The sequence below is a fragment of the Sorex fumeus genome, unplaced genomic scaffold, assembly GCF_029834395.1.
Source record: "Sorex fumeus unplaced genomic scaffold, SorFum_2.1 ptg000169l, whole genome shotgun sequence".
In the NCBI taxonomy this organism is placed as follows: domain Eukaryota; kingdom Metazoa; phylum Chordata; class Mammalia; order Eulipotyphla; family Soricidae; genus Sorex; species Sorex fumeus.
Window position 1 is genome coordinate 5,332,100 of NW_026606226.1, and position 12,122 is coordinate 5,344,221.

Below are 12,122 nucleotides of genomic sequence, written 5' to 3' on the forward strand. Positions count from 1 at the left end.
GGGTCACCCAGGGTGGGCGACCCCACGGCATCTTCAACTGTAGGGACCGTCTCCACCCTCCGGCCTGGCTCTCTGTTCTGCTCAAGGGAGCAGGGCTGTCCCCAGGTCTGGCTATTTGTGGGGAGCACAGCGAGTCTTAGTTAAGGACAGCCTAAGGAGGGAGGACACCGGGAGGCAGCCCTGGATGGAATCTGGCCTGGAGGGAAGGTATACTCGCAGGAAGGGAATGAGGAGCAGGAACGGCCGAGGCCATGCTCATCTCTTCCTTTGGTGGGATTTTGCTCTGCATGTAGCTCCCACACCGGTATCTGATTCTTCTATGACCTCATGTCTCTGCTGCATCAAAAACCCCCATGACTAATTAGCGCAATTGCCAGTGTCTTTCCTATCAAGAGTTTAGGGTCTTAGTGACCTGTGTTCTGTTGCCATAGCAACCAACCCCCTTGTTACCCCCCACCACTCCCCGCGCTTCCTTCCCTGCAACCCTCTGACTGGTGGTGGCCCTTATTCTAACAAGTTGGGTCTAGTCACAGTGATGGTGTCACTGCGCCCTTAGGGATGAGAGAAAGGGGTTGAGTGACCGAAGGCCAGAGAATTAGGAAGGGGACCTCCTTGAGCAGAGGGATCTGATAGCCAACAACATGCTGACCTCTGAATCTTGGAGCCGGAGCTCAGGGATCCCTGTACCTCCAGGAGGAGAAGTGGGGAGTGGGATCGGGCAGGGCAGAAGAGCTACTTACGGACTGGCTGTGTCTTGAACTCAGAGGCGGCACTGAGCTCACCCAGGCCCTTGCCATTGAGAGCCGCCAGCCGCACGGCATAGGTTGTCTCAGGCCTTAGGCCCACGATGGTGACGATGCCCTCCATGTTGGCTGTAGAGAGAACAGGGGAAAACGGTCATCAAGGATGCAAAGCCTGCTTTGAGGATGCGGCCTCTGGGGAAAACAGCACAGCAGGGCCTCAAAAGAGCAAACATAGAATTGCCAGGTCATTCAGGATTTCCACCGTGGGAAGCTACACAGAGGACTGACAGCTGGGACAGGAACGGAGAACAACACAGCCACACAGCTGTGTTCACAGAGGCACTGACAATCCACAGGTGCTGAAGGCGGACACAGTTATGTGTCCACCTAGAGTTGAATGGACAAAATGTCTCCAACGTGTGCCATGGAATCCTTGGTTTTGGTAAGGCATGGAATTCTGGTGCAAACTGCAACACGGCAAACCTCGAGGACACTGTGCTATTTGGAATACCAGACCCAAAAGGACAAACACTCTTATTCCACTTATACGGAACACAGAGGATCAACTGGAAGGAGAGTGGAAGTAGCATGGTGATGGAGGAGGGAGGGGAGTTAGCTACTGGCTAATGGGCACTGCCCCTTAACTGTCCACTTGAAACGGTGAGAATGGTCAACTTTGTATTATGTGGATTTTCACCATAGTAAAAGTAAGTAGAAGGAAGTGGGGGGGGGTATTCTGTTGGACAGATAATAATAAAGGACCAAACAGCCACAGGTTGCTATGAGGATTCTGAGGGAAACTAAGGAAGGTAAAAGGTATTTTTTTCTAGCACAATCCAAGCTACTCAGAAATCCAGCCCCCCATCCCAAAGTTTGCAGATGAAGAACACTTTGTGGCCTAATTCTCACTGTCTCTGGCTTTATCACTGCGCCTTTAACCCGCTTTCAACTCAACCCTTGTTTCCACTTTTCAGCCATGCATGAAAAATTTCTATGGAAACAAAACATATTTCTCTGAGTTATTCCAGTTAGACCCAAAGAGAGAACTGGACAATATTTATACTCCATCCTCCAGGCAACAAGGTATGGGTTCAGAATCTTCAAATTGTTGTCACAGGAGAGATATTTTCCTTTTAATTGTTACTTTGGTGGTTGTTTGGGTCACACCTGGCAGCGGAGTCACTCCCAGCTCTGTGCTCAGAGGTAGAGGTGTTTGGGGTACCAAGTGATACTAAGGACAAAACCTGGGCTTCCTGCATGCAAAACATGCACTTACCCCTTTGAGCTACTCTCTGGTCCTTGAGCCATTAGCAGAGGTGGGGAGGGGGGAGAGGAGGGCCACCCCCAGTGGTGCTCAGGGAGGACTCTGTTCAGGAATCACTGCTGATAGTGCTCAGATGCTGGGGATCGAACCAGATTCCAGGAAGGCAAATGCCTTAACCCCTATGCTACCCTCAGAATCCTTTTCAAATCTTTAGTTGGGAGACATATCATAGGTTACCTTTAGGGCAGCCTTGCCTTGGCCCTACACAATTGTGTGGTAGTTCCCTAGCTTTCCAAGCAGTACCAGGCTGGCGGGGAAAGAGGCCGCAGAGCACTTCACCTATATACAGGGCAGGGACTAAGCATTGTCCCTGGTACCCATAGGTATGAATATGCCAGGGACGAGGCCCTAACGTCCACATGCCTACATCTGGCCAGTAGGGTCATGTGAACCTGGTTCTGCAACCTTGGGCTCAGAGGCCCTCAATTCTACACGAGATGTGGCTATACCCTAATTCTAGAAAGGACAGTGAGCGTGAACATCCCCTTCCAAATGGGCAGTCGGGGCGGGGTCCAGGCCAGTGAATGCTGGGGCTGAGCAGATGACCCAACATCAAGGAGCCCAGGATCCTCAAGGAAATGAGGCCTCTTCCTGTCTCACCTTCCTTGGCATCATACCACTTGAAATGCCACACTTCCTCGCCCACAGCTCTCCACTCGGCCTTGTACTTGAGGATGGGCACCCCGCCTGTGGCTTCCGGTTCATCAAACTGCACTTGCGCTGTACTTGAGTAAGGCTCCACCTGGTCGATGGAGGGCGAAGAGGGGGTGTCTGTCGGGAGGACACAGAGGGAGCCACATGAGTCTGGTGGGACCCGGGGCCTTTCCTTCCCTTCCTTCAAAGCTCAGCTCTCCCCTTTACTCACAAAGGAGAGTCTGGTCACCTGTTTCCTGTCCTAGAAGTATGATTCCCTTCCAACACGCCCCTGCCCAGACTCCTCTGCCTCCTGGCCCCCATGTACTGGCCCTCCCTCCCTCCTGCAGGAAAGCAGGGGCGAGGCAGTGTGGCCAGCCCTCAGAGGCGCTCACCGGCCTGGACCAGGATGAACTCCAATGACTCCTGTCCGATGCGGTTCACAGCAGTACAGTTATAGTTCCCGAAGTCATTCTCAGAGTCTGGGGTGACCTTTGGAAGAAAGAGGCTCCTGGATTAGCTGTTCTATGGGATATGGTACGGAAGGATAGTTATTGGGTAAATTAATCAAGAATGACATCCAGTAAAGAAGCACTGTGGTGAACTCTGACCAGCCTTAAACCAGAGAGAAGTAAAGGGCAGGAGCGGGAGGACCCAGCCTCCAGGCCTGGCTGGCCCCAAAGGGTGGGGGTGGGAGCGAAGAACAGTGGTCCATGGCACCCCTGATCAGCATGCCCCAAAGAGGCCTTCGGCCCATGGAAGGGTCCAACCACACCCTGTCCACACCGGCCCACCCAGCTCACCTCCAGGTAGCTGGCCGCAGGGGTGCTATAGATCTTGATATTGCTGTAGTTGGAACTTGGCAGGAGCTGACCATCGCGGAACCAAGAGATGGTGGCACTGGGGTAGGCGAAGACTTCACAGGTGATGTTCACCTGGTTTCCTTCCCACGTATACACGGCCACGGGTCCCTGCAGCTTGGGGGCGTCTGCAAGGAACAAGAATTCAGGAAGAGTAGCATGAGTGCGTCTCCCTCCACGGAAGCGGGGAGCCAAGCGAAGACCAGAGGGATGGCAGAGGGTACAGAGCAGTGTAGACCGGCTAGAGGGAGGTTGGATGCTTTGCAGGCTCGGAGCTGAAGGCACCGGCAGACTGAAGGACAGGCCTGGGGTGGCTGAGGAGGGGCATGGCACACAGTTCCCACAGAGCCCGGGATGAGGGGCCACAGGGAACGGACACTGAGTTCCCTGAGGACAGACTGGTATCATCCTCTCCCCACCCCAGCCCTGCATCTTTCCCCATCACTGCCGCTCACACTGCACTTCGAGGTACATGGCCTGCGAGTCCTGGCCAATGGTGTTGCTGGCTGTGCAGATGTATTCGCCGGCGTCCGTGTACTGGATGCTCTTCAGGGTGAGCGACGACACGCGGGCGTGGCTGCGTACCACCATGTGCCCGTCCAGGGTCTGCCGGGAGGGAAGGGGATGTCAGAACCCGAGGCGGAGTGGCCGGACAAACAGGCCAGGAGAACATCCCTGTGACCCGTCTCATGCCCTCTCTACTCTCAGCACCAATGTCTAAGCTGTACGTGAAGTACCAACTAGCCGGGGAGGTTCTGGAGAGCACTGAGGGTGTGCGGGTGGATCCAAAACAGAAACTGGGACTGGTGAGCATCCAACAGCCTAGACCAGGTGCCCAGGATTGGTCTGGGGCAAGGAAGAAGACTTTGGTGTGTCCAGAAGGGAAATGGAAGTCCTGATCAGCAGCGGTGCCTGCAGCTACAGCCTAGCCACATGAGATTCCGACAAACTTGTACTCCCACTTTTCTCTCCCTGCTCCCTGCCCATCTGCAGCTCCATGGTGCATGCAGACAGAATGGGACATCAGTGCGTGCCAAGGGGAAGCATTATGCAACAATCCCCTATGTCTGCAGAAGCCTCTTTTCCCTGGATGCTTGAAAGTAAAATAACTTCATTTAAAAAAAAAGTCATGAGCCAGTGAGCTGGAAGGGAAGACAACTTGTTCACCTCTCCAGGGACCGAGATAGAGTCCACGGAGAGCTGGGGCCCCTGGCACCACCACCATCACCACTACCACCATCTTTCAGCCTTTGATCCTTGGCTTCTGGAGTCTGAAGTTACAGCTCGCCCCCAAATGGGACAAACACAGAACTTCTGGGCAGTGGGAACTGGAATATTTCCAAAGCATCTCCTCAACTTGGCACTAAGTAAAATGGTAGCTGACCTAGGAAGTGTCTGGGCTGACACCCCAAATTTAGATACCCAAGAAAGCTGATAACCCCAAGACAGAAGCTTTGCTCCTCATACTCTCGTCCTGCTAGAATACTCATTCTGGAGGGCTGAGCCTTTAGAAGATGAAAGAACACTTGGTTTCACATTCTCTGACATGCTCCCTCAGAAGCCAGAAACCCAGAGTGGCAGTGTCAGAGAGCAGCCAGTCAAGAAAGTTCCAAATGAGGAACCAGCCTGTCAGCCAATCTATCACCAGAACTCCCTTTGACCAATGCTGACAGATTTCATCCATTGCAGCCAGTTAAACCCCATCACACTTTCTGTCTAGAAGCCAGAGCACAAGTGCTGGGGAGGAGACAGAGTGCCCAGCCCAGCCCTCCTGTTTGCTGCCATGAGCGCCTCAGATGCCTGGGGCTCTCGGCTCTGAGTGGACTCCTACAAGTTGACTAGCTGAGAAGCTGAACCCCACAAGGTGCCACATAAAAGTGACAGATGACAATAGTCAGTGGTGGAGCCCGGGGTTAGAAAGCCTGGACACATTCAGTTTGCTGAAGATAGTGGGTCTGGAGACCCCTCTATTAGAGGCTGAAGGGATGATGACCAGACATCTCTCAGCAAATTTTACTTGTCACACAGAGTAGACTCTAAACTCTAGGTCTGAAGAGGGAGGACCCATTCTGGCAAGTGTCTCGGGGTGGGGGGTGGGGGGGGGTCACCTGCCCTGCACAGCAATCCTTCTTGACCCCATGTTGGTAAGACGAAGGCACAGAAGATGCAAGGTCCAGCCCTGGCCTTTCTGGTGATCTCGGTGAGAACTAAGGGCTCAGTCACAGTGACTAGACTAGGATTCATTGTCACATGGACAACACTTGTCTTGGGACTGATCAGACTCTTTCAGAAATCAAGAGAATATTTCCACAAGGAAGAGGTGTTTCATAAAATGATGTAAAAAGTCCTGTCAATTAGTAAGAGGAAGAAGGACCTTCATGCACACAATGCAGGGCTTAAGCAGGTTTTCCTCAGAACAATCGAGAAAACGCTCAAAAAGAAAAATGACTGCACTGAGAGTCTACTAGCTGGTATCGTTCCCTAAATTTCTCCATGTCAAAAAACTTTTTTTTTCTTTTTCATTTCCTGTCAACAGACTGAGGACGCTGTCCTTATTTAAGAATTTCTAATTTGCACCCATCCTCATGATGGGATTATATACTGTTAGCCCTCCAGTGTGAGTGGATTAACTTCCTCAGAAATGTTTACACAGCATCAGTACAAAAAAGTATACTGAAGTCATCCAGATCAAAACTTGTGCTGATGGTCTCGATACTGGTGGAGAAGCAAGCACAAAAGGCTCACTAAGGCAAAAAAGAACCTGTTGTGCAAAAATATAAAAGTCTGAAGGGCAATTGTAATTATTCTCATCAAAACATTTTTGTCTCCTTCCTTATAGATAAAAGTGGCAGAGACTTGCCAAGCTTACAGAATGTAACTGGCCATACCCCGAACCCTCTTTGGCTCATCTGGACTTTTGGTCTTCATCTCTGAGTGAGACAAACAGGAGAAATTTTTTGAGCCCGGGAGTGGCACTCACTTGAAAGTCAATTCCGTCCAGAATGAGATACTCAAGATAAGGATACTCCTGGAACCCAGCAAGATGCCTGCTTTCTTGGGAGTCAACCTATTACTTCCACTTATAATAATTCTCTTAACACCTCCTTAATGCTCCCTGCTAAATCTTAGCTCCTCCTCGAGCTAGGTATAAATCAGAATGACAGGGAGAAGAGGCACGAGGCCACATGGAATGAGACTGGTAGCAGCTCAGAGTGCCTGATAATTAACCTTTCTTCCCTCCCTTCCCCGATCTCAATGGGTCCATGACTTTTGGACAATAAAACACCTAGCATGGAATGGCACCAAGAGATTCCTGTGCCACAGAAGCAAGCCTATCAGAGAGGATGTGTTTCAACCATTGTCTCTATGACATGAAGAAAGGTAGGCTACAAAGAAAGCTTCTAATGACCTAGACTTGATGAGAGCACTGTGCTCATGTGGAAAGTAACGCCAGTGCCTGGGGGCAGGCAGTCAACTCTTACAAATGAAGCAGCATTAAATATTGATAGTATGACCTGAACACATGAATTACGTGTTCTGAAGGATGATCATTTCTGAACGACTAAGAGGACAGATTTACCTAATTAAAATACAGTATTATAACATCAGAGCTCCATCTGGAGCAGAGACAAAAGGTACTTTTCAAGAATGTACTTACAGAACATATCCTTGAACCTCATCTAACATATATTGAGCTTTATTTCATTATGTCAGCTAAATCGCAGAAGGTGGGGTACAATGGCAGGCCATAAGCTGGGTCTTAGGGGAGAAGCAATTAAAATCTAAAGATTAACGTTTAGCTTCAGTTTTTAAACTAAGTCCCACATAACCCAAATCGAAGCAAGTAGTCAGAGAAATTTCAAAGGCTAAATGCTATGGACTTTAAAAAAAAAAAGAACCATTTGTGTAAAATCGTTCAAATCTCATAAATTTAATGCTCTATAAAAGTAGCATAGTATATTTAGCAATTTGGGAAAACTGAGAGATGTCATTTGCATTGCTTCGAGATGAAATGTGATGTGATAATTTACCAAGGCCGTTCATTATAAAATCTGTGAGCAACAAGATGAGTTGAGCTGGAAAGGAAAGGGCTGAGTGGGTTTTTACATCCCTGACTCTGTGCCTTTATGAGCCAAAGTCCCATCAACCAGGTGAGAGACAAAAGAATTTCATGAGTTGAAAATGCCTGGTCTGGGAATTGGGGCGATTTATTTCTATAAATAAAATTACCTGGATATGATTTTACCAGCACCAGCAAGAGAGTAAGATCCAGTTTTAGGAAATAATAGGGATTTGTTCATCCACTCCCAACACAGCTTGCTTGCTCATCCTAAAATGATGCTACGGCTAAGTAATGTCTAGCACTATTGACCTATGCTTAAATCTAACTAAATGACTAATTAGTTTCGCATGTCTGGTTATTAAACTGTAATGGTGAGTTAAACTGCAATGCTTTCAATGCTAAAGACTGGCTAGAGGTTGGGTAAGCTATACCTCTTGCTTCTCTGGTCGAGTCCACGAAGCCTGGAGAGAACAAGATATAAAACACAACAAGAAAGCAGTAAAAGTTTACAACATGTTGCTTTAGAGAATCGATGTAACACACTGCATTCCGTGCACATGCAGCATCTTTTTAATTCAGAACGCTTTCCAAGGCCCACTTTCAAGGGTGTGTTTATTACCTGATTTAAATTGGGATTTAGCTTGTGTGTGACTTCCCTCCACCTCCCCACCCCACATCACATTCAGATGTACAATTCAAAGGCACAGGTTGTCCTAATCTTTGGCGACCATACGGACAGAGATCAGAAGGCATGTTAGAATGCTCCTGTTCCAAAATAGTCCGTATAATATTTGGTGGCACAAACAGTTCCAATCATTTAATGTAGAAATACTAAGAGCAGGTCTCCTCCTTCGGATTTTACTTGAACGCCTATCACAAATATCCTAACGTCATTCTGTGCTCATGCATTTTAGAATTCTTTGCATGCATCTTATTAGCATCAAAAGTTCATCTCAAAAACACGAAGAAATAAAGGGAGGAGGAGAGAGTTCTCTTAGGAATGAGAACTGGGAATCCTGAAGTTTGTGGGTCAGGGAGCGTGGAGGACTCGCCCACTGTCTGCCATGCTAAGGCTCTAGGAGGGGGGAGTTCTGAGAGGCAGAGGAATGCCTGGGTGGTACTCAGGCTCGAGTGTGCACCATCCTTCTGAACTTGGCATTCACCAAGAAGTGAGCCAACTCAGGAACACAGAGTTTTCATTATCTACATGGAGACATTTTGTTTTTCTGGACGGGGGAGCCCACGGGTTTGATGGTATTTGTACTGGGAATCCAGACCATCAGAGTTTTACTGTTCTTTTTATTAAATGGCATCAACAGCCCAATTTCCTCTGATGTTCACATGGGAAAAAGATAGAAAAGCTGTCAGAGATAGGATAACGCACCCTAGGGAATGCAAATGAGTTAGCGAACATTTAGTAAGAATCCACTAAATGCCAGGAGCTGGTGAGATATACGAGTAGAAACGTTGAGATGGGTCACGTGATGCTGGGGCAAGGAAGAAAGTGCACACAAGACAACATGCAGAGACCAAAGGGACAGAGGACCAACATATCAAATGTGGCTGCCAGCCCCACATCACGCAGAAGCTTGTCTGTCACATGCCAGGACTGAATAAATCAAAATTTTCCTAGGAGTTATGTTATATAGACTTGTTACTTCCAATCTGCCTCTTCTGTTTCTCCCAACTCACTGTGGTTTGTGGCTTTTTGAGTATCTGCCAGTTACGTGTGTAGCTTAGTAGCCTGACCTCCTACCACTGTGCCTGATGCAGTAACAGTCTATGCCCGGGGCCTGATCACGTTGATGAAGGTGTGACCAACTCTCAAACAACCTGATATGCAAATCGACAGCTTGCAAAATCAATTAGGATATGATTAGTAATGCTCATGAACTCATTAGTTCAAGGGCCTTTCACAGTCACAGGTTTGACTACCTTAAGTGTTTTCCTGGTGATTTTTTTCTTAAGTAGATCTTCCCTATACTCACCGTAAAGTATTCCCTATTATATGGCGGAGGAAAGTGTTCAGCGAGGAGGTGGTGGAGGGGATGCTGAAAGGTGGAAAAGCATTATGCGTGAAACCTTATCAGCAACAGTATTGGAAGCCACAGTGCCAAAGTTTATTTTAAAAAAGTGCCTCTCCTAGAGACGAGCTGAGGGTGGGAGGAAAGCAGGGGACACTGATGGGGGGAAGTGGACACTGATGAAGGCACCGGTGTTGAGATATTTATGCCTGAAACCTAATCATTAATCACATTGTATGTGGCCAAATAAAATTTTTAAAAAGGTATTCCTTATTATACACTCGCCCCCATTGTGAACTTAGGTTAGCCTCTGACTGCTCACTGCAGGCACCTTTCTAAATGCTTAAAAATGGGCACCTTGGTTGGCACAGAATCAGGAATCTAGCCTTGTGATTAAAAGCTCCCAGAGAATTCAGAATTTTAAAAGGTCTCTCATATTTATTGGGTACTCTGGCATCCGAAGTTGCAAGGTCGTGAAAGGCTTTTTATATTTTCTATTAATCTTTCTCATTTCAACTCTTGGCCCTTCTCCTTAAACATTAAGGCTTCAAATGTCTTTCTCTACCTGTCATTTAAAAGGCAAAGAGATGTTCAAATAAGCAGAGAGTGGATTCGTTCTGCCAGGGCGATATTATGCAAATCACCATCTAGAGGTCTCACTCAATATGTAAATGGCACCTGGATTTAGCACCATTCACTTAAGTACCCAGCACTATGTAAAATGAATTTGGTGGGATGAGTGAGGAAGTGGATGCACAACTTTCTTGGTATCTGGAGTATCACAACAACCTTCATGCCTTCATGTACATTGATAAACTGACCCCTTCTGATGTTCAGATATATTTGTCAACCTAACCGTGGCCACTAGGAGATGGATTAGCTTTCAGACACATGATTTACAATAACGGTGTTGATGACCCAAACTCAGCCCTGCTATATCAGCTGTTGAATGAAATCAATTCAACTTGCTGAAGCAGCCCATTAAAACAACCAGGGGTCAATTTGACCCCTGCTGTTCCATAAACTCCCTTGTGCATCAGGAGTGATTCCTGAGTGCAGAGCCAGGAGTAACCCCTGAGCATTGCCGTGTGTGTCCCCCCAAACAAACAAACAAACAAACAAACAAAAAATCACAAAACAAAACAAGAACAATAAATCTGAAACTACTGACTGGACTAAATCAGCAGACAACAATCAAATATGGGCTGTGACATTCAGGTTCACTGTACCGGTTTTTGATAATTTTTTTTTGGTTTTAAATGTTATTTATTTATTTATTTATTTATATTTAGTTTTGGGGCCACAGTTGGTTGTGCTCAGGGCTTATTCCTGGCTCTGCACTTAGAGATCACTCCTGGCAGGCACAGGAAACCAATATGGGATGCTGGGGATTGAACCAGGGTCAGCTCAAGCAAGGAAAGCACCAACTAACTTCCTAGCCCCTCCTCCTCATTTTAAAATGAAGAACACCAGGATTCCATGAAAAAGCCACTATATATCTGCACATCTCTCTATCTACCTATCTATCTATCTAGTTAAAAGTCTTTCTTTACCTTCTTAAGAGCATAAGACTAGACTCAACCACACAGTGAAACAAAAGACCAAGTTGCTTTAACAGGTTGATACAATCCTCAAGCCATACCCAAGTGTGAGCCACCAGTGGCATGTTAGTCTGCTTATCTTGTAACTAACTTAATTAAGAGAATCATTGTGCCTCCCTTGGCATCAAATCATGGGAGCCCAATAGCATGAGGTGCCCTACCTTCTGATCCAAGGACCCAGAGGGAAGCAGTTGTGGCCTTCCCAGGACTCAGTGCTTTGCCTTGTCCCTTTGCCGGTCAACATTGTAACCATGACTTGTACAGAGATATTACAAGAGTCCATCTAACATTGGAAGCAACAGCTAATGTAAATTCTAGGGGGAGGGCTACTGGATCTGATGTGTAGGGCTGAGTACCACTGACTTCTAGATCTCAATGCCTTCAACATACAAACATGAAGGTGGAGGGGTGTAGCAAGTTCAAATAAGGGCATTTCTGATAAAAGTTAGTTCTGATGGGTTACAAAGATGGATGAACCAAAAATGTCATTCTCAAGCCAGGGAGTGCTTGTACAGGTGGTATTTTTTACCATCACAATGATCAGTGGTGGCTACTGGCATTGAGGTGGAAGGGGGACTCATGTATTTTGCAATGTATAGGACAGTCTCAGAGAAGGAAACAACTTCCCAAACTGCCATCGTGACCCCGTCGGAAAACACTGGGCTGTCACAAGAAAAGCACAAATTCTAACAAAAATGAATATAAAGATTCTGCATGATCGGCTAAGCAACGAATGGCATAGGAACAGAACAAGGGATATGTGAATTGAAAAATAAAAAAGAATAGGGCCTGAGCATTTTTAACTGACCACAAGTTCAATAGGAGGAAAATGCTAATGGGCAAGAGCAGCTGTGCCTGCACTACGGCACTCGGC

The 12,122-nt window shown here is 47.3% G+C and overlaps 1 protein-coding gene across 1 annotated transcript in view; it reads right to left on the reverse strand.

Moving 5' to 3' along the window:
- The window catches only part of NCAM1 (neural cell adhesion molecule 1), a 315,767-nt gene that overhangs the window by 39,110 nt on the left and 264,535 nt on the right, over nt 1-12,122 (reverse strand). The window contains exons 9-14 of the mRNA XM_056107686.1: nt 8,055-8,084; nt 4,016-4,166; nt 3,504-3,688; nt 3,096-3,192; nt 2,668-2,838; nt 741-872 (exon numbers count right to left, since the gene is read on the reverse strand). Of these exons, the coding sequence (XP_055963661.1) occupies nt 741-872; nt 2,668-2,838; nt 3,096-3,192; nt 3,504-3,688; nt 4,016-4,166; nt 8,055-8,084 (766 nt within the window). The remainder of the gene's footprint in view (nt 1-740; nt 873-2,667; nt 2,839-3,095; nt 3,193-3,503; nt 3,689-4,015; nt 4,167-8,054; nt 8,085-12,122) is intronic.